Source organism: Triturus cristatus, chromosome 8 (assembly GCF_964204655.1).
Source record: "Triturus cristatus chromosome 8, aTriCri1.1, whole genome shotgun sequence".
In the NCBI taxonomy this organism is placed as follows: domain Eukaryota; kingdom Metazoa; phylum Chordata; class Amphibia; order Caudata; family Salamandridae; genus Triturus; species Triturus cristatus.
The window spans coordinates 1,663,971,508-1,663,994,811 of NC_140591.1; the positions used below are offsets into that span (position 1 = coordinate 1,663,971,508).

At 42.6% G+C, this 23,304-nt stretch overlaps 1 protein-coding gene across 1 annotated transcript in view; it reads right to left on the reverse strand.

The window, feature by feature from the left end:
- The window catches only part of LOC146808517 (TRPM8 channel-associated factor homolog), a 156,064-nt gene that overhangs the window by 12,561 nt on the left and 120,199 nt on the right, over nt 1-23,304 (reverse strand). Inside the window, exons 3-4 of the mRNA XM_085623590.1 lie at nt 17,450-18,390; nt 937-1,031 (exon numbers count right to left, since the gene is read on the reverse strand). Coding sequence (XP_085479716.1) covers nt 937-1,031; nt 17,450-18,390 — 1,036 coding nt within the window. The remainder of the gene's footprint in view (nt 1-936; nt 1,032-17,449; nt 18,391-23,304) is intronic.

The window sequence follows — 23,304 nt, forward strand, 5'->3', positions numbered from 1 at the left end:
GGTGTGCCTCCCTTGTGTATGAACTCACAAGAGTGGGAGTATACATACTTTAGAAGTGGTAAAGAATCTCTTTGTCAACTAGGTTGAGTTATTGTATGGGAATGGGCATGCTTCCTGTGTGTGAATTGACATGATTGGGGATACAGTAGACCACACATATACCATAGAAGTGTAGAAGCACATATTTGGTGACACATTTCCATTATAGTACGGGATTGGGGCGAGTTTCACCTTTGCATGACATGAGTGAGGTACAGCAGACCACACACACATTACAGTAACGTGGAAGCAAATCATTGATGAGGAGGTTTTGCTATTAAGTGGCAATTGAGGATTGCTTCCATGTGGATAAACTGACATAAATGGTGATACAGAAAACCACACAGTAGCATGGAGGCACATCTTTGGTGAGGAGGTTCAGTCATTGTGTGGCAATAGATTGTGTATCTATTGTGTATGAACTGATTGATTGTGAGTACAGAAGAAAACACACAATAGAACTATGGAAGTGTATCTTTGGCGAGGAGGTTTCAATATTTTGTAGAAATAGGCTGTTGCTTCCTGTGTGTATGAATTTACATAAATGGGGGTACTGCAGACCACACACGTATCGTAATAGCTTGGCATCACCTCTTTAGCAAGGAATTTCAATTAGTTATTGGAATGGGGTATGGATTTTTGCATATGAACGGACTTGAGTGGGGTACACCAAGCAGGCCACACCTTATGGTAGCTCTGCTGATCTTCATGCAGCAATTTGAATCTAGAGCTCTGTTCTCAATGTAATGTTCACAGCAGTGTTGTGGGCTGGTCACCAAACTCCTTATTGTTCATCATTTATCTTGGCCCCATTAATGACAGAATATATTCTTGATAGACATAATGGAACAGAGGAAACGTTAAGGATATTTATTTCCGTTATAATTAGTGTCTTACCTGCAGATCTGCTCCGATGGCAGCTGGTGGGAATACAATGGTTGCATTCTGCAGAGGGTGGAGGTAAAGACCTGTGCTTCTCCAAGCTGTGGATCCTGCAAGAACGGAGACATGGTTAAAGAAACATTGCGATAAAATGTATAATACCACACACGGATTGAAGATTGTATATTCAGCATTTGTGCATCAAGATAAACTGTTCACATCCAGATCCAGTATGAAATAGTGGACAACACTTGTGTGTGGATTACTGATGGAGATGTGAGCACCATGTGCAAAATGGATTGTTGCAGGCTGTATTACATGCTCTTTGCGGTCAATCACGCAGCCATGGTTTGTCATGTGGTAAGATCTAAGAGCCAGGAGCAGGAGGAGTGAAATTTGGGTAATGCATGGGAACTGTAGGGAGAGTAATACATTTTGCAAAAGATCTCTGTATTTTTAGACATCTTGTTGCATAGGTGCATGCATACTTGTGTGTGCTGATGCGCTGTGCCCACTCCTGGTATAATGTTGACTCTGGCCCTGGCATATTGGGCATTTGTGGCTGTACCAGCTGAATCCCGGTGCACCCGGGATTCAGCTGGTACAGCCACAAATGCCCATTATGCCAGGGCTACCCTCAAAGATGCCCACAATATCCCAGCAATTACCACCATTGTGCCAGAGTCAACATTATACCAGGAGTCATGTTCTATCTTGTTCCTTATTTTCTTGTGCTAACAATCTGTGATTTTGTTTGCAGGGGACTCCCACTGCAAGGCTTCTACCATGTGGTCTATGCTTTTGGATGCAACACACTGATAGACTGTATGTGGAACAACAGCCTCAGTATGGACAGCGTTATTCACGTTTGACATGGCAACAGCATCCCCAGAGGCAGACATTTCATAGCAGAGAAGAAGGTATGTGACAGATCTCAAAAGACTCTACAACAGAAACTAAGTAGCACATGATACCTTTCCTGACTGCACCAACCTGGCTGCAGAATGCCTGAGACTAGATGACCCTTGCAATCCTCAGCTAAGGAGCCTGTGCAGATTTCATATCACAACCCCAGAACATCAGAACCAAAAAGTAACATGAACAAGGAGGGAGTATCTGCCTTACAAGGAAAATAGCGAAAAAATTCCTCAATCAGTGATACTTGGTTAATTTTAGTATACTAACCAAGCAAAAGACTTTAAGACACATTCTCACCTTATGGCCAGTGAATAAAAAGGCCAAGACAGTAAACTTTAAGATGACAATGTAGCAAGATGTTATCCCAATGATGAAAAAAGGACAATGCATATTTCCACATCCTAATGAATCCAAGAGAACCAAAAATTTGTGGCAATTATTGGCAAACATTAAAGACAGGCACTTCTGGTCTATAAAGTGTCTAACAGTAGTGGGGGTGCTCCTAAGGGTAAAAAGCATGTGTGTGTACCTATGTCAGGAATGTAGCATTTTGCGAGTTAGAGATGGCGGGACTCTGGGTTCTGGATGGACTCCACAGAACATTAACGTAAGTGCTTGGGTGTGGTTGATAGAATTCATGATGTAGAATGTTCAGTTAACAGTTACACGCTAAGGAATAAAGGCATGAAATACCAAGCTCTGTGTGTGGTGTGATCATTTACATGCCACAAGGCTGCTACAAGGATGACTGGATGGTAAAAAAGAATGTGCTTCATCAAAGCCAGAACATCATAGACCACAATATTTTGATTGCATTCCAGTTAGGCTTCACAGTCAATTTAGAGAAATTGTCTTCGATCTACATATAAAATGTGCTATGAGTACAAATAGACACAGGAAATCATTTGTGACTCCCTCATAATAAAGACTAAAGATATTTCAGAACCACGTTTGCCTTTAGGAGGGGCCTCAATCTCTGAGCGGTTGTCATATGATTGTAGCTTCATTAGTTATTTACCGCTCCTAGAAGCAGTGCAGTATAATGGCCCATGCACTGGTTCAAATTGGGAAGAGTTATTGCTGTGGTGCCACAAGAAGGGGCAGGAGCATCACTAGTGTTTCAGTGGATGTTGGGGAGCTGCAAGAACCGAATGCTTTTATTAAAGAGGCTCCCTAAGTCTCCTCAGGACATCTAACCATGAGCCCTCTCAGGCTTCTCATTAATTCAAAGCTTCCTGAGCCTGTGCTTTGTACATGAGCTCGAGAGGACAGGTTACCTTGTGGTTGGTCCTATCACTACTGTACAAGCCTGACTAAAGTAAATGGAAGGTCTGAGGCAAAGGATGAAGTTAATAATGAACAATGGAACAATGCAATGTTTACCATTGAAATCATTGTCCCGATTGATGTCGCCATACCTAGTAAAAAGACAATTGGGTGCTTATTAATTGAGAAGGACTCGCATCCTAATAGCCCAACATCTTACAAGACGTTATTAGTGATGCCACCAAGTATGTCATTTAACATCTGCACCAAAGGTGAGCCCTCCAGCATCTCCACGATCTGCGTGGGGCCCCTCAGCACTTTGCATCTCGACGCGCCTGCCCGGTCCCTGGCCCGTTGGCTAGTGGCCATTTTGGCGACGAAACTTGAAATCAACGACGCTGGTCTGGTTGCTCCAGACTGGCCCTAGCTGCTCTCCAAAAGATCAGCCCCTCTGACCTTGCTGGTCAGAACAATCAGCTTTCCTCTCTTTCCACGACTCCTGCCTTTGCCAAGGCTTGTTTGCTTCTTTCGAGTCGCCGACACCGCCGACAGCGAGAGCCTGCGTGGGACAGCTCGTGACTCAACTCCTGGACGTCGTCGACCTTCAGGGACCAAGTGGCTGTGGAGACAAGCTACACCTGTTTGCACCCGACATCGCCTGGTACCTACCTGGTGCCACGCCGGTCACTGGCTAGTGACTGTGAACACTGTCCCCTCTGCTTTTAGGTCTTCTACAACTCCGATCCACCCTTGGATCCAACGCATCTCTTCTGGACCGACCGCCTGCAGCATCTTTGTCATCAGGCTCCATTGTATCGATAGAAGAAACCCGACGCACTTCGAGACCTATGCACCCGCTTCCTGTGGGTGAGGTAAAGCTGGCACTCCGGTGCCCAAGTGTAGAGAATCATCTCTAGTGTCTGTGTTTTGAATCTTAAGATCGTAGTCCATCCAGAAGACCCTTTCTGCAGTAACTTTGTAACTTTTACGCACCCATTGAAAACCTATGGGAGCCCGCGTGTAACTTTCCTCACTGCACACACGACCCGTGGACCTCCTGGTCACTAACTGAAGTTAGCTCCTTGTAGGCCCAGCAATTCAAGAGGCCCTAGGCCTTTTCACTTTCCTGTTCGTGGTACTTATGCCACTATTTTAGTATATGGTTTGAGTGGCCACCAGGGCCCATCCATATAAAGTGCCACTTCTGTATATTATAACGTTGTCTTGTTTAACGATTTGTGCTCCCGTGCTCATAAAGAGTCTAGGGGCTACTTTGAGAAATAAATACATATATATTTTCAATATATATCTGTGTGGTGTCCTTTCATTGGTATAAAGGGGGGTTGCATTTGGTAAAACAGCCTGCTTAACACGCTTTAACGAGTTTAGCCTCAAAGACTGCTTAGCCTACGCTACCACTAAGGCAGCTAGTCCGAAAAGGTTGACTTACAACCACACCATAAGGGTTGCTTGGCATGGTACAAGGTGGTCACTTTAACTAGTGAACATCATATACCAGGCCAACTTCTCACAGTAAGAGACCCAGACATATATCAGCATACTTACTTACATACCCAAGGATACACCCATATAGGCACAGAGACACTCATGTAGATATGTACGAAAGAACTGACACTAAAAAAGTCATTCATCCAGAAAACTAGGCCTTTAAACAAGTCTTGGGCCTGCTACAGTACATCGTGTATACATAATTTTCCTGCTAGAGCAAGTTGTCACTCAAAATATGTTGGTAAGCTTTAAGCTACTTTCGTACTACATACAAGTCACTCCTTAGATAGGCTGTGGGTAGGCCACAGGACAGGAACCTATGAGCTTAAAAGATAAGATATGTTGTTTGAAGTTTGATTGAGTTACATTTGCGCTTACTGACCCATATGTCCAGTTACAGAGTCAGTCTCCTACCTATACTGGAACTCATATAACTATGTATAAAAAGAATAGGACAGGGTGGTATATAGTTACAAAAAAAGACAAATATTTTCTCAGGGAATAGAGCCGTTACCGTTTATATCTCTGGAATGGTATGGAACAGTAATATCATGAATTATGCCAGTATTTAGTTTCTTGACTTATGGAGTTTTAAAATGAAAACTGTATTTAGTTTTCAGATATCTACTAGTGTTCAAAGAGAAGAATTTAAGATGACATAAAAGGAGCAGAGGAGAAAAGCACAAAAGAAAGAGTACTACGTCCAAACACCTCACAAAAAACATGATGGTGCACAGAATGTACAAAGGAAAAGAAATCTGCTGGTAAGACAAATACATATTTTCTTAAAACAGAATTAAGAAGAATGAAAAATGTACGAAAATTATGTGAATACAAAAGTAGCTTTACCAAGAAGTCAGGAGCAAAAATCAGTAATACATGTTGAAAGTGGAAATAGTTCTAAAAAAATAAGTAATGTAACAGTAAGGCAGAAACAATACAAAGACATAAGAAAAATAATGTTTAGAAGTAGGGTAATACAAAATTTGTAAGGAACTATAAAGTGCATTAAGAGAAGAATAGCAGCTTACAAGCAAAAAGGACACATAGAAGATGTAATAGATACAGCATTTGCCTTGAAGCGTTAGCCATTTATCTTAATAGTAAACAGAATGAGAACACTGGATAAAACAGTTTCCTTTATGAAGAGGAAAAGCCAGAAAAAAAGAGTGGTTAATAGAACTAATTTTTGAAAAATATTCAGTGCAATTGAAAACATACTTCGAGTACTGAGTCATTCTTTCTTTTTTTATATTTCTTTATTGATTTTCTGAAGAACATTCAAAACTTCGTACACAGTGCGGGTAAACAATGACTTATAGCCTCAGAGCAATGTATAATGCAGTGGCAACAGGACTAGATGCTTGAATACAAAGGTAATACAGTATATTGTATTCCACTACACATTTGGCAAAATGAGCAATCCAGTAGAGATTGCAGTTATTACGATGCACAACAAGAAATATTTCTAACAACAACTGATGAGGGGTAAGTGCCTTTGTGTTCATCTTGAGTCTCTCATTTTCCAAGTGGGTTACTACGGATCAAGGCTATGCTTGCACGGGGTGAAGATTGTAATGTGAGAGCGCTGGAGCGCTGCTGGATCATGATTCCATCATACGTGGGGGTGGTGGTGTTGGGGGGGCAAGAGGGCCAAAAAGTATGGTAGGGTGACAGTAAGATCCAAGACACCAGCCCATTCCTGTTTATGTGACGGCCTAATATAAATCCAGCGGTCACATAGGGGAATTTGCCAGTTTAGTTTCAATTACAGTGAGGTAAGTTTTCCAGTTGGGGGATTGAGTATTATTGTGTGGGCTGGTACGTTTCCCTGAGAGATCTCCAATTCGGCTATGAGGGCTCTGCATAGGTCAGCAAACCATAACTGAGTGAGGGGGGCTAAGTGCATTTTCCAGCACATAGCTATCCTCCGCTTGGCCGTCACCATCGCCAAATCCAATAATTTATTTAGGGACTTACTTTTTGCCATGCGTGAGGTGAACCCCAACAAAAAGTGCAGGCCATCCAGCGCGACCACCCTGCCTGTAGCCTCCGATCATGTTGCCAACCGCGGGCACTACCATACCATGTGCATGAATGTGGCCTCAGTGTCATGGCAGTGGGGGCAAATAACCAGGGACCCAGGGTACATCTGTGCAATTCTGTGGGGGGTAAGGTTTGTGAGGTGGAGATAATTAAATTGGGTGCACTTGAGCCTAGCATTTACAGAGATAATTTTCGGGAGTCCCAGACATTGCACCCATTGTTTGTCAGTTAGTGTTGTTGAAAGTGCATCATCCCAGTAAGCCCTGAGTGCCACAAGGGGGACCTCACTATCCTGTGGTATTGAATTGTATAGCATTGTTATGGAACAATGAGAGGTGCCGTGTACGTGTAGTGACTGAAGTAACCTGGATGTCACAGGTTCATGGTGTGTCTTGCCCCATATCTAGTGTAATTGATGTGTGAGAGATGCAAACAAAAGAAAGGACCCGGGTCGGATCCCATGATCATCCACCAAGCTCTCAAAAGTGCACATAATCAAGTAGGTGAACAAGTACCCCCATGTGGTGACACCTGCCTCAGTCCAGTCCACAGCTTCTGGTTGAGGGCCTAGAGCAACACAACCTGGCATCACCCAAAGAAGTAGTTTGGGGGCATAGGGAGGGAAGGGGCATTTCTTGTGTAAGTAAAGAGACAAATAAAAATGAGTCGTGGACATTAAGATGTTACCTGGTCTCTTAGGGATTATATACTCTGAGCCCAGCAACCATTCCAGCACAGCAGTTGGGTATAGTTCAGTTGCCCAGTGTCCCAGCTCCACAACATTATGGCCAGCCAGCCAGCGTATATGCCATCGTAACTGCGCGGCTGCGTAGTAATGCTCATAGTTACGGGTGCCCAGTCCACCATCAGACAGTGGGGAATATAATATTACAAGAGATACTCATTTCTACCCTTACCCCATATGAGGGCAACCCGTAATGACTTAAGGTCTGGAAGAATTTCTGAAGCAACAGGAGAGGGAGGGCAGTAAAAAAAAAAAAACCTGGGCAGGAGCAGCATTTTTGAAATGGCTATGTGGCCCAGGGGTGATAGTGGCAACTCCATCCAGAATGCTTGTGAGGATTGAGCGTTGGGTATTACTTTGCCCAAATTCCCATCTAGTAAGTCCTTAGTTGAGTGGTACACCCGGACGCCCAAGTATTTAAAAGAGAAGAGTCACAAGACCAGGGGAGTGGCGTATGGGGTAGGACCCTCCATTGCTCAGGAGTCAGTGAGGTCCTGGGGAATAGGAGAGTTTTACCTCAGTTTAACTTCAGACCAGATACCCACCAAAATCATTCCAGCATCACCATAAGTTTGGGTAAGACCTTTGCATACAAGTACATCAGCGCATCGTCCGTGTACAACGTGCCATTGATTGCATGCCCTTATTCCCCAGTCCGACGCCTGCTGCCTAGTGTAGGCAAGTGGCTCAGTTGCAAGCGCAAAAATAATTAGTGATGGGGGCAACATTGTTGGGTGCCCCATTCAATGGTAAAGGGATACGATATTACTGACTCGGTCTTCACACGGGCCGTTGTCCAAATTGGGGGTGTAATTAAAGTCTGCCACCCCAATAAACTGGCGCCAATGTGTTCTGCAGTAATGCCGGAATCAGGGACTGCAGGAAGGAAGACTGGTTGGTATTGGGGGCATACAGTGACACCAGCGATATCGGGAGGCCGTCCAACAGTCCCTCTAATATTACATACCAGCCCTCTATGTTGACACGTGTGTGCAGGACCTCAAGTGGTGTGCCATAGATCATCCAGATCAGTGCACCCCTGACATAGCTAGAGTATGTGGTCCCCACCAGGGTCTGGATTCAATGAGTAGGCGGTGAAAGGGGACTCTGGTGTGGACCACATACTCTAGCTATGACAGGGGTGTACTGATCTGGAGTGCTATAGTGATCTATGGCCTACGAATGTATTGGTATACCCAATAGTGTTTGGAGTACCCCACTAAGCCACTAACATTCCAAGTCAGTAGCAATGTTGGGGTGTCCTGTCCACTTATTGTCAAAGCCATACTATTGTAATCAGTAGTAGTAGCCCTGTCAGCAACAACAACATATTCCGCACCCACCACTGAAATCCACTCACATATACAGCATGCAAGATCTCCCGCTGTGGATAAATGCAAGGCCCCCTTTTTGAGCAAATGAAACGGAACAACATTAATTCCCAACTCCCACTCCCAGGCCAGTAAGGCAATGGGCGGCTGGCCTTTAGCACAGTAATAACAGTTCAAGAAAAGTGTCAGTGACAGAATTTCAGTGTGTTTGGGTGGCTAATGCAGAAAGAATGGTAAAGGTCACATGACAGACAGCACCTCTTGTAACCTGGTCCACAAAGTCAATGAGGTGATAGTGTGTCCCCAACAATATAACTTACTCAGCAATTCAATAATGTCCCCATCAAACCTGTTAAAAAATCATCACATCAGGACCTCAGATGTTTGATGGGTGACTGTGGGGCCATCACCCAGCACCGCTGCAATCTGGGAGCCAGACAGCATTGAGGAGTCAGCACGTTGGTTCTCTGCCTCTGAGGCCGAGGGAGAAAGGGTTGTTACATTCCTCTCTACATCTTTCTCTGCCCAGTACCTTTCACTCGCTGCTTCCTCTTTGGTGGAGCCCTTCGGGTGGCGTTTGGATTGTGTCCTGCATTGCCTCCTTGTTTGCCACGGGGGAGTCAGTCTAGTCCCCATGGGTGGACGCAAGACCTGCATCTCTGAACCTCCAGGATTTAGTCTGGGTAGATATGTACCAGGATGTTCTGGACAGTCCACGGACCCCTAGCTCTCGTCGCCTGCACTATGTGATCTCTGTCATGGTAGTTGAACAAGCATTCCATCACCTGATGTGACGGAGGCGGCCTCCCTGGGACCCTATGGACCCTTTTCACTTAGAAGAAAAAGGATTGTTTGCCCTTCAGGATTGCGTCGACAATCCAGTCCTCTAAATAGAGTTCTATATTTGGGCCCTCTGCTTGCTCAGGGAGGCCCACTATGTGCACATTGTTTCTCCTCAATCTCCCTTCTTGGGTTTCGATGCAGTCACACAAGTACTTCACCTCCTCTTGCATGGCCCAAAGGCGCTTGTTAGAGTCTAGTACCATGGGCCTGAGGGTGGCCAGTGTAGATTCGGAGTTTTCATGAAGATGCCCTACCTCGATGCACAGTGAATCCAGCTTCGATCTCAGAGCGGATTCGATGACCAGAACAGCCAAGAGGAGTTTGTCAAATCAGCTGGAGTGGTCCGATATTGTGATCACCAGTGCCTTGCCAGCAATAGTATTGAATGTCGGACATTCTTCGGTCCCGTGCTTTCATTCGGCCGGGCCTGGGCCCTGACTGGTGTGGTCTTCACCATCCTGTAAGGCGCATTGTAGTCGGGTGCTGCAGTGTCGAAATAGTAGCTGATGAGGAATAACTAGGAAAACTATTACTGATGCAGAGTGCCCTGTGAGGGCAAAAAGCAGCATGACAGATCAAATCAGTCAGGAACCTGCGTATTATTCACACTGGGATCTTTTCATTCACTGTCCCAGTTCCTGGGTGCCAAGTCAAGTCACTGCTTTTGAAGGATGCTGCAGCTTAGGCCATCGAGTTGGGGTAGAAGGCACAAAGAGTAAGGAAAGAACGACAAATTAATTGCTTGGGGGTCAACCCTGAGGAGTTAAGGTGCCCTCTGTGAGATGGTCCACACAGGGCACACTGCAGCAGATACTGTGTGATAGCTCCGGTAACAGACCTCCCCCTGCTCCTGCGTAGTATGTCATGCAAGTATGATAATTATTAGTCACCAATATGAGTCCAGTTTGCCATCTATATCTGTCGGGAATAATCGCAGACAGAGTCAGCATCTGCTCTGGCCTATGCCCGTATCGTTTTCAGACCAGTGGTCCCAGGGTACTATGCAGTGTGCTTGTACATCACTTCCGTAGTCGGAAGGAAAAATGGGACTAGGGAGGGCCCTCAGGTCTCTGCAGTGGGAGCCAGGGCGGCGTGTGTAAAGGTCCTTGGCCAGTAGTGCTGGAGTGCGGCTCCAGCCTCACTGTGTCCCAATGAGCCAAGCACAGTCCAGTGTAGTGCGGGACTCAATGAGGCAGGGGCCAGCAATGTTGGAGGTATCCTCCACAGGTCCAAGAGGAACCCGGTGCAGTGTCTGACCTGAGCAGAGGTTGGGACGGGCAACGATCACATCACTCTGGCACAGCAGCCCGGGGTTCGTCTCAGGACGGGGCACAGGCCATGGGCGGGCTGCTTGGAGCGGGCGAGGCTGCAGGATTGGAGCACGTCTCACAAATCTAGGCCTGCATGCCCAATCCGGTAACCCACAAGCGCAGTGCAACTGGTGTTGGAAGCAGGAGTCTGCACAGGTCAGGCGTTGACACTTTGAATGTTCTAGGACCAGGAAGGAAAAGAAGGTGACAGAATCTTTAGCGGGCCTTGCACAGAGCTCTTTAATGTGCGTCTGTCTCAGCCACCATCTTGGACATGCCATCCTACTGAGCCTTTCCTTAATGAAGAAAGCTACCTTCAAGAGAACACATTAGTGCATGCAGGTGAAACAAGCGGCCAATGTTATAAGGGGAAGGATGGCACTCTCATTCGAAAATCTTCTTCATGCCACAGGTTGATAACATGAAGAAGATTATTCAGTGTATTGTGCGTTGTTTGTTTGTAAAGGACTTATATGTGAGACTACAAAGGTTCCCAATCTCTAAAGCATATGCTGTAACTATCCACAAATCTCAAGGTGTCAGTGTAGATGCAGCCTTTATTAATATTGGAAGTACAATATTTAAAGAAGGCATGTCTTATGAGGCATTATTCTGAGTTAGAACATTGACCAGTTTGTTTTTAATTGATTTTGATGATAAGAAAGTTAGAGCTAATGTAAGCTGTATCAGAGAGTGCAATTGCTTAGGAAGTCTATACGCTCCTCATTTAGGTTCGTACCCTATTTATGAGAAACGGGTAATCAGTCCAAAGCGGAAGCTTATGAAACAGTCAACAAAACAAACCAGCACAAGTTAGAAGGTAAAATATAGGAAGATGAGGAACATTTTGGAGGATATCAGTTGGAAAACAGTTCAGGTGTCAACTGCTATGCAAATAATGTTCTCAATAGACTGTGAAGACAGCTCATTTACATTCTCCACAGAAATAAAAACTGAACAATTTATGCATTTAACACTACCAGATAGCAAAACTGTGCCTTTTTGGCAGACTGATTAAAAACACAAATCAAAATATATATGTCCAAATTGTAGGTCCAATCTAATGTCTACATTTCATGTACAAAGAATTGGGAAATATTCTATTTTAATGATACAACGATGCAGAGCCAATTGATCTAAACTGGAAAGCAAAATTTCAAACTTTATAGGTACACAAGTATCAATTTCAGGATGAACTTATAGTACTTTAGCTGTTATCTTTCATGAAGGAGTTAACATAACGTTTGGGCACTACAATGCTTATTTAAAGACTGCAAGTGTTTGTAAGGAATAAAATAACAGCAACCTTAAATTGAAATGTAAATAACCTTTCAAACTACAAAATTCACACCTCTTATTTCTTTAACCAAAGTTCTAAGGAGTATTTTTTGGAAAAATAATACACGGTCTTTCTTGTATAGGGATCGCCAATGTTTTAGACAGCATTCGGCCTATTAGGGGTGATGTCTACAAAATGTTGTCCAATGTTCAATGATGCTTTTGCATTATAGGAAGGAGTTAATGTACCATGTGAACAGTACGCTCTTTAGTACCACACTGAAATGGAACTCAATGACACAATACAGACAATGGAATCACAGCAATCTTCAATTTATACCAGCACAACCTTTCAAGCCTTACATTTGTCATCTCTTGTGTCTTCAACCAAACGTCTATGAAGTATTTCTGGATAAAAAGTAATTTGACGTATTTTATCTACTTGACTAATCATTGTTCAACATATTACTTGGCCTACTTGGGTTCATATTTTGAAAAGGATCTCCAGAACTCAAGTGTGGATTACATTTATGAGTAGTTATGCACTAGGTATAATAATAAAGGGAAACATTTGAAAATACATTTCTCTACATTACTGTAGTAAGTGTAGGTAAAACAACAGTTTAACAAATTTGATTGAGTGCTATGCATAGTGTCACTTATTTAGAAAGTTGTACTGAGTAGATACGTTTTTTTTACTACAATGCGTACAATTGTTTTTGCCCACTGTTCAATGATGAAGCTTCAGACAGTACATCGTTTATAGTGTAATAGTATGAAAGCTGAGAAAAGTAAAATCGAAAAAAATATATATATGCTTACTTTATTGTGATATACTGTTACAGCATGAGTTATGTATACTATTACGTTTCTTGAATTTTGTAAAACGGAATCTAACTGATATTTGTATTCTTTTTCTCTTACAACAGGGCTTGGAGTGATATGTGTTTAGATGTATCAACATACGTCTACTGTTACAGACATATTTATTTGACATAGCAATGCATTGTGTGTTCATGTAAAATAAACAATAGATATCACTTCCCAACAGTTTCTATCACCAGGTAGAGATCCTAGGAAACTCCCATGCAGTTCATTGCCACTTTTATGACCTCTGGTAACTGATTCTAACTCATTCATGTAGGTACTCACTCATGCATCTATTCTTTATCCATACACTCACTCATGCAACCTGTCACTCACTCATACAACCACAAGCACACCATCTTACCATTTATACATCGATACAACCACTGAACACCTGCTCACTCACCTATAAAGTCACTAATATACATCTTACTCATCCATATACCAGTCACACTATAACACACTCACACATACACCCACTCACACAGCCACTCACTCACCCATACAGTTATTCACATACACACTCACTCATAAACCACTGACACACCAATTCAGTAGCCCATATAGGCACTTATGAACCACTCCCTCACCCATGAACACACTCATGCACCTTTTCACTCACTCAATCATATTGGGACTGATGCAGCCAGTCAATAAACAATACAGTCATTCACACAGCCACTCACACAGTCCCTCACTCTTCCATTGAGTTATTCACACAGTCACTCACTCACCTATGCAACCACTCACGCACCCTCTTACTTACCTATTAAGTCACTCAAGTACCCACTCACTTAGCCATACATGCACACAAGTGCAGGGATGGACTGTTCTCCCATTGTGAAAATAGTGTGACATCTTTAGCAAAATTGTCCAACAGCTGCAAATTCTGGGACCCAGGATGGAACAGGGCTAGCATGACTCACACCTGTCAATGTACTAGGCTAGCTAGCCTGGCTGATGAGGGCTCTGAGCCCGAAATCGGTCCCAGGATGCTTGTTTATGGCCCAGGGAAGACATGGCTTGCCAGTTCGGGCTGGACTGTTCCCATGAGGCACAGGGTCAAGACTGGTTTGCATATACCTATGTCTGAACTGGGGTGGCAAAGTGAACTAAAGAACGATGATGGATTCATCCCAGATCTGTGACTGTGGGTGAGTAGCTGAAAAGTTTCAGTGCTCCGTCCACCATCTCCTTGTGTTTGCAATGTACTAGGCTGAGCATCATCCACAGAAACTGTTGGGTTATCCCTCTTCTCTTTTTCCATAAACTCTCTTGATAATTGTGTTGAATGGATGGTCAGTAGATGCTTCAACATGCTCGTGGTTTCGCAAGAGTATTTGCAGTTGGACCCACGAGACAGAACTTTGTTCCATAGTGTACAAGTCACCTTACGAGCGTTTACTTTTTTTTCCTTCGGTAGGGATTGTAAAAAATTCACACACAATACTAATCTTTGGAGGTGTTGGCTCCTCTTCATTTGAAGATCTGCTCTGGTTCTCCTCAGGTGGTTGTACTGGAGCAGACACCATTTTCCTCATAAATTAAAACCAAAATAAATGCAAAATTGGGATCTGGGCGAGAGCTCTGTAAAATACCTTCACAGACTCAAAACATAGAAGAGATGGGTATGGTCCACTGTAATATTAATGCAATGCTTTTTAACCAATGAAATCCATTTGTTTCTGAGTGACATGGGGTGCGCGATGCCTTTGCGCGATGCCTTTGCGCTTATTTTGCGCCCCATCACGAATCCTCAAAATAGTTAAAAATTAACTTTAAAATGTATTTCCACTTTAATTACACTAGTTTGTATTAGTAACCCTCTTACTTTAAATAAAACTTTAAAGATGTCTATGTAAGTATTTTTTTAAGTATTTTATTACTTTAAAAAAATCGGCATAGCTGGCACTGTGTGCGATGCCATAAAAAGTACCAAAACGCTCTTAAAATGTTTTTTCTTTCACATTATACTAGTTTTATTAGTTTCTTACAATTCCTCATATCTTAAACTAAACCTTAAATGTCTCCATATACTCATATACTCGTTTCAGCTACATCAAAATCACGCTGGAATTGCAACACCTCTGTGACGGATTGCGACAGGTGTGCTACTCCCAAAATAAAAATACAAACAAATTCGGAAAAACAATAATATATCACTGCACATACCTCCCGCACACACAAAACACTTCACAGACAAAACTGTAATCACTGATGCACCCACTCACAGACCAACACAGAGATTCACACAGTGACTCACAAACCCTTCCATAGACCCACACACCCACTCACAGACCCACTCTGACACTGGCCCACTCAATCACAAACCCATTCACACTCATGTACCCACTCACTGACCCAGTCAGCCATTCACACATCCCCTCAGACATTCTTACACACACTCACAGACCTACTCAGGCTTCTGCACCCACTCAAAGACCACAGATTATTAGGACTGTCTAGTTTCTACAGGACATGCATCATACCAGCAATATTGCACTAGAAATCAATGTTATCATGTTTATGATCTTTGCTTCCAATGGGTAAATAACTTGGTTACATCCAGACCTTTGGCACTCTACAATAGGCAAAGTGTATCCACTTGGGTGACAGATGATGCTTATAAATAACTGGTGAAGATTAGCATACATGTATTTGTCCTGTAATTATGATGATATACCCACTGGAGTGAGAAGGATGTTATTGTGAATTATTCAATGAGATAAAACATTGCAATTGAATTGTCACATCATAGATGGGGACCAAATGGCAATGTTTGTTTAAAAGTCAGGACTGGAAACATAGCTGTTACTATAAACAAGATAATTTTGGTTGGTTGATTATCATTTTCTGGTAGTATGATCCACCATGTTTTTGAATAGTTTGTGTTGCATTGAGGGATGTTGGTCCCTGTAGCCAAGGTCTCCCCACCGTGACCAAGGAGTAGCCCCAAAAAGGGTCTGTTATGGGATCAATATCCTCAGCATCCTGTAGCATCTTCATAATACTGTATCTCTTGCATCAGGACCACTCCATTGAAGTCTATGGCAGTTTGACCTTTCAGTCTGGAAATGGATTGGAGACTGCTGTGACTGCAAGGTGCCTGTTCTACTAATCCTTATTGACCTCTGTGACTTGCTCATTTCTGGAGTAGGTTGCCCAAAGTGCCGGAGTACCCTACCGCAACTTTATAGAAGTTTACAAAATTTCTCATCGTAACCACTAACTGTTCTAATTGCCAATGCTTATTTGCAATTTGAATGAAAAGCTGGTATATAAAATGTGCTTAAATATTTATAGTTCCGGAACCGTCTGCCAGATTTTGTTGTCTAAAAACTAATTAAAATAAGCTATAAGTTTATAAATTGGTGTCTGATTTATTTTGTGTCATGTTTCTTTCTCATTCGATTGTTTTTATACTTCTAAACGCTTTGCACTTGTTCCTTTGTTGAAGCCTGACTGCTCAAAACCAAAACTACCCAGGGTTGAGCAAACATTTTACAAATGAGCCTGACTGGACCCAAGATGGATTTGTGAGTTTGTTACACGGAGAGGTTTCGCAATCACACCATATAAAAAACTACATTCCCCACATATTTTATTTATTATATTCTCTACATTCCGAATGTATGGGTATTATACATATAACAAGTTTTATGTGATTTCATTAAAACATTTAGGGCCTAATTTAGAGTTTGACAGATGGTGTCCCATCTGTCTTATTACAATTTAGTTTCTTTAAAAAATAATAAGAGCATCTAAAACATTTATATGTACATCATGTTACTCCTGTACAGTGAAAACTATTGGCAGGAAAAATTAACATATTTCTTTAGGTGAATTTTACTTTAAATGTAAAAAGATAAATTAGAAAAACTACTTTCCTGTGAGCTTCCTTTAAATTTGAATTCCAAGAGCCATTTGGTTGACAGCATTTAAAAAAAAAACAACAATTCCAACATTTTGCAGCTGCAGGGATATTTTGCCTGTGTTATTGTTGGAGTGTGAGTATGGGAAGAAGGGCTATTTGTAAGTTTTCCCCTTCATTACCAGTGTGGAGTATTATCTGCATGGTGACAGTGACAGATATTGAACTGTAAATCTGTCCATTCGTCAAAAGACATATGTTATTCCAACAACAGAGGTGTTGGTACGTGGCAAAGGTGGCACACAGATGTCCAACCTCAATTTCAACAAACTTTAAATAAGGCAGATGGAATTTCATGAGAGGAAAATACACCACCAATTTTTGGCTGTTTATTCACATCCGCCAAGCTCTAACAAAGGCCCCATGTCCAGTATGTGAGTATAATTATCTAGCTTCCTATACATTTAAGATCCTAAACAACCATCTTGTTACACAAGAATAGTAAGCCAGTTATATGACAATGATACAACAAATTTGCCCATACCTTGGTTCTTTGCATCGATGGTTAGGATGACATCGGAAAAATCGGGGTATCGATCATAAAGAGATGTCGCCAGCTGGATCATAATAGATTCATTTGAGTTGTTTTGAATCGGCTTGTCTTTACTCACTGTTGGAATCCCAGTGCGACGCAGCAGATCCTTCAACATTTGGTGAATAGAGAAGACCGCTGCAGAACCTTCTGCTGACAGCTTCAAAAACTGAGCACAGTCTTGCCCCAGGTTTTGGAGCCAAAGTAATGAAGATGGCTTTGTATCCTTCTTTTCACTGTGATCTTGCAGGAACCTGGAAAGAGCTCTACGAAAGTGGTACACCTGTGTCACATCTTCAGGCTTCATAGGTTTGTAAGTGCCAGCCCTGAAGTATTTGCCCAGAATGCTGATTCCAAATGTATTCAGTATTTTATTGCCAGGATAGTCTGCTACAGCATATTGGCCTGGATGCTGCGAGGCCCACCACCAGGCCTGGCCTCCAATAAGCAAGCCACCTCCTTCAGCCACAAACTCGTGGATTTTCTGTGCCTTATCTTCAGTGTATGAGTCACAGCAGTAGACACTAAGACTTGGGATCAGATCAGAAATTCCACTTGGCACCTTGTTCTCATTGAGAAGATCATTGAGTCCCTTCAAGCTGTTTTCAATGCCAATTTTCCCCTGCCTCCCTGCATCCAGCCAGGAGATAGCGTTAAGTAAAAACGTTTTAAGGTAAGGTGTGTTCAGCTGGCGCTCATGTGTTGCAACAACAACTCGTCCTTTGCCATAGTACGCAGCAGCCAGAAATGACTGATGAGAATCATCAAGTCCAACAGGGAAGGCCAGAATCCCATGGACCAGGAGCGGGGAAGGCTGTCCTTCATTTTCAATGTTCAAATCTGTAACTCCAGCTAGAAGGCTTCTTAAATCTTGGATGAAGTCAATCCCATGTCTGGAAAACAAGTCAATCATATGAGTGTGTGCCCTAATGGAAAACAGCCTGACAATCATCTGAGATTGTGCAGCAAGCGAAAACAACAAGTACTGAGGGTAACAACTAAACAATCATCTGAGAGCATGTACTGAGGGAAAATAACCAGACAATCATTTGCGAGCGTGCACTGTGGAAAATAAGACAATAATCTGACAGTGTGCACCAAGGAAAAACAACTACACAATGATCTGAGTGCATGTACTTAGGGAAAACATGACAATCATTTGAGAGTGGGTACTAAGCAAAAACAACAAGACAATCATCTGAGACCATGCACTTAGGGAAAACAAGACAACCACTTTAGAGTGTGCACTAAGTAAAAACAATAACTCAATCATCTGAGTGCATGCAATAACGAAAAACAACAATATAATTCTAATACATTATGTTATTGGTTGAGGGAGGTGGAAGCCCCACTCAGGCAATAACCACAATCCTTGTCAGGGTGAACCACAAAAGTCACTAAATTAACCTGTGCTTAACCCTCTAGTAGCTTGGCATAATGCAGTTGGGCTAAACTTAGACGCAATGTGAAGTGTATTCATGCAGCACGCAAATAGTAATATAGTGGAAAAATAACATAGGAGGAAAAATCCCAAACCAACTTAGAAAAATATAGCAAATTTTAATAAATAAAATGATACCAGAAAAAGAACAATCCAATCAGTAGAACTGGAGATAGCAGGTGACCTCACCCTTCCATTCCTTGACCTCATTGGCCCCAGTCTACTGGTCCTTTAAGGCCCGTGGCTCCATAGGTTTCCTAACTGACACTTTTCGGCCAGGTTGGTGGTACTCCACCAGGGTGGCCGTCTTGTCATACCAGTGCTTCAACACTTTATGGCTGGCTTTCCGATTCTCAGGAGCTTCTTTCCAGAAGAGCTTCATCTGAGACTTGAGTCTCAACATGTAGCTCACTACATCCTGGGTTCAATGGTGCAATATTCAGCACCAAGACACCTTACGGTATATGTGCACCTAATTCATTTTTTATAACATAACATAACAAATTGTGGTAAAGAATATCATTGTGTCAAAAATGTTGTTTAACAAATTATTGTGTTTCTATACTTAAAATCAAAATGTTAAAAATACTAAAAAAATATAATTGACATCAATATCTTCCCAAAACACATGAAAATGTAGTTTTATATATATATATATATATATATTAAAGTAGGAAATGTTAAAGAGTATGATATATAAAATAATCTAATGTAAAGTGAATGCATTTCACACATCTATTACTATATATAAATATGTACTTATATAAACACACACAATCAAATATATTCCATCCAAAGTTGCGCCGGTGAATAAGCCAGGGGGGGTCAGTGCTACAGGACCGGTGCCTCCCGTGAATATTGCAAACACCACCCACCTTGCCTTACAAGAGAGAACACTGATACCAGGCTGAAGGCTGGAAAAAATGCTTTTATTACGTGTAGAAAGCTGGCAGGAACAATAACACCCAACGCGCTTCTCCTCCAAAAGAGGCTTGTTCACGAGTGCAGCCTTTTCACCTTGCCTCGTGATTTACTACTCGGTTTGGTTTTCTCCCAGAGTGCTTTCACAAACAGGTGTATCCATTTACCACGAAAGTCAGCAGCAGGTTGAAACTTTATTGGTTCCCTTTAAAGCAACCATGCTGCCAATGTCTTTAAGTGGGGACTGTTTGCAAATGCAAAGTTAGTTTTTTAACCTGTCTTTAAACATTAACACTTTCTTCCACAGCACAATCCTTTCTTCCTCCAGCAAGTGGAAAAAACCTCCATCCTGCAGTTGAAATGCTGCAATGCAAAGGCACCAAACACGAACCCGGAGACCATGGCGCTGGTGGGCAGCCGCGTGTTTACTTTTGCATCGCGCTTTCACTTTATGTGAAAGCGCAATGTGAAACTAAACATGCGGCATCGCGCTTTCACTTTATGTGAAAGCGCAATGTGAAACTAAACATGCGGCTGCCTTTGCCAAAGCTGAGTGAGAAGAAAAAAGTGCGTGGGGACAAATGAAGCAGAGAGAGAAAGGAGACTAGGCGGCAACAAGGATGGACTAAGAAGCCTCCTTTACAATGAGAAGCCTACGTTTTGCATGCAATATGACGAGAACCAATTAGAAAGATGGGCGGGGCTTCAACTCCGCCTCCGAGAGCTTCGGAATCTGAATTGATTCCAAGAAGCTCTCGAATGCCGAGGGCAGCGCATGCGCTGCTTTCGACAGCCGAGACCTAAAAAGTGAAAAAGTGCGTAAAGTGCAAATGTGAAATTGATATAAATATATGATAGAAAGATTGTGTTAAAAATTTCTTTTGAATTAGTACTAAAAAAGATTTTCATTTTTGATAGCATAATGGTATGGCAGCATGTTGCAAATCTATGGGAAAGGAAGTCTATATCTCATTAATAGTGATTATATTCTGGGGAATTACAGTTCTGTAAATTTGTTAACTACAGACATGTATAAAAGTCCTAATTGGCGTTATGGCCATTAGGTGTCTTGGTGTCCAACCGGATAATATATTTAGTCTCAAGTTGTCAAAGATTAGCTTCACGATTACCCCCTCTACTTGAGCTTGGAATGGTGTCAATCAAAAAATATTTAAGATGGTCGAAATTATTGTCATGAAACTCCCTAAAGTGACGTGCCACTGAGTAGGTTGGATCAGAGTTTGTGATTGCTCTCATGTGTTGCAGTATTCTCTTGTGGGCCTGTAATTTCGTACTACCCACATACTACAACCCACAAGAGCACTCCAACACGTAGATCACAAACTCTGTGAGGCATGTTAAAAGTTTATTATTTTAAGAGGCTCAGTTCTGAAGGGGATATTGTAAACAGTTTTGTTGACCCTGTATCTACAATTATTGCATTTATAGAATCGTTGTGGGGCTAATCTCGGGGCTGCTTCTAACAAGGGCATCCTTCATGGAGCCTGCTTTTCTAAATGTAATGTTCGGGTGTTGTGGGAGATCTTTGCCTATTATTGGGTCACTGCGCACTACCATCCAATTTTTGTTGATTATTTTGCGTATTGCTTTGTGTTGTTTGTTGTATGTTAATGTAAGTCTAGTCGCCTCATTTGGAATTTGTGTTGACTTCATTACTTCTGGGGCAGTTTTGGATATCAATGCCAACCTGTCCACTTTGTTGGCTTTTTTTATTGCATTATCAATTATCTCCTCTTTGTAGCCCCTAGCCCAAAAACGTTCCTTACTCTCTTTTTGTGCAATTAACAGATCTGCATCTGTGCTACACATGCGTCTCATCCTCAATATTTTTCCATATGGTATACTATGTATGAGATGTTGTGGATGGTAGCTGGTAGCGTGTAATGTGCTGTTTCCCGCAGTGTCTTTGCGGTGTAATCTGGTCTCGATTTGTTGATTGTGGACAAAGACCTCTACATCTAAACAAGCATTTGCAATGCAATAGGTCTCGCATTTTCAAATGTTTGACCTATTGGTATTGTAAATGACAATGCCTTTTATCATTGCAGGTTTTTTAAACACATAATAAAACGCTTTGCCATTTACAATGCCAATAGCTCAAATCTCGCGAATGCGAGACCTATTGCATTGCAAATACTTGTTTTCTCTGGAGGCGACCAGTAGACTGGGGATGAAGGCCACTCAGTTGATCAAGCAGACAGGGCAGGCTGATATAACAGCATAGGCTGCTGTACATGCTTTCTGTCTCAATGCAGCATTGGTCCACCCTTTAGCAGCAGTTCATATGTCTGACACACAACTTGTGCAGCTGGCTACAGGCACCTCCACCTGTTACAACCTCGGCCTACTGACTAACAGGAGTGGGCAAAATAGTTTCACGTGCAGTGGTGCTTTGGGCTTCATGGGCTGTTTTGTAAATGGATGACTTTTCAATAATGATTCAGTGGGGGGTCCCCGGATTCAAGTAATGAATAAGTGGGGTCCCAGAAGTAAAAGGTTAAGAACCACTGGTCTTCACAAAGACGTATCGAAGTATTTGTTTGTCAACATGAAGGCAATGTGACTGTTAAGAGTGTCTGCGTGGTGACACATCCTCCACCACTTATGCCCGCCCATCCAAGAACATCAGGGCCTCACATGTCAAAGAGACAGTGCGTGGTTGACTTCAATAGAGAGTATCTGTCTGCAGAGATGAAGACAGTGCATGACTAGAGAGAGAGACATGCTAGAAACTAAGCGGGAAGGAGCAGAGGTTTGCTAGAGCATCTACAGTTACATTCCATATACCCAGCAAGGTGTGAAATCAATCCTCGAATTCAGCATGACTGCATGGCACGGAACAAATAATCTTCCACAAGCCTCTCGTCCTCAGTCAATTCCTGGCAGAGGAACATTCACCTCTGACACTGAAACACCATATCTTCTCCCCTGGCCAATCAGAACACAGCCTTCCACACATGCCCTTATCCCTCCCCTCCCATGTGGCCGGTGTTCCTCGGAACTCACACAGTGTTGGAAAGTGATGACATGTTTGTATTTTATGCACAGGAGAATCATTGAACAAAACGTTGACGGACCAAGTATTGGTTTTAAAAACAAGGAGAGAAAAATACACTTACCTGGAAGATCTTGAGCAGGGATTTCATGTAAATTATGCGGATGCCAAAGGAAACGCCAAAGATGGCGGGCACGATGATGAAGACCAGCAGCAGCGTGAACCAGAGGGTGAGGGAAATGCCCAGTAAGTTGCAGAGAAGGCTATTGAAAGTCAGCATTTATTTATTTATTTATAAGGAGGTACATGGCGAGATGTGCCCCGACGTAGGCATCCCCCAAAGTCAACTACAGAAGTTCAGCACATTACATGCATGTGGAATGCATGCAGTCTCTTGAAGGCAAAGGGATCCCTGCAAACCCCATTCCA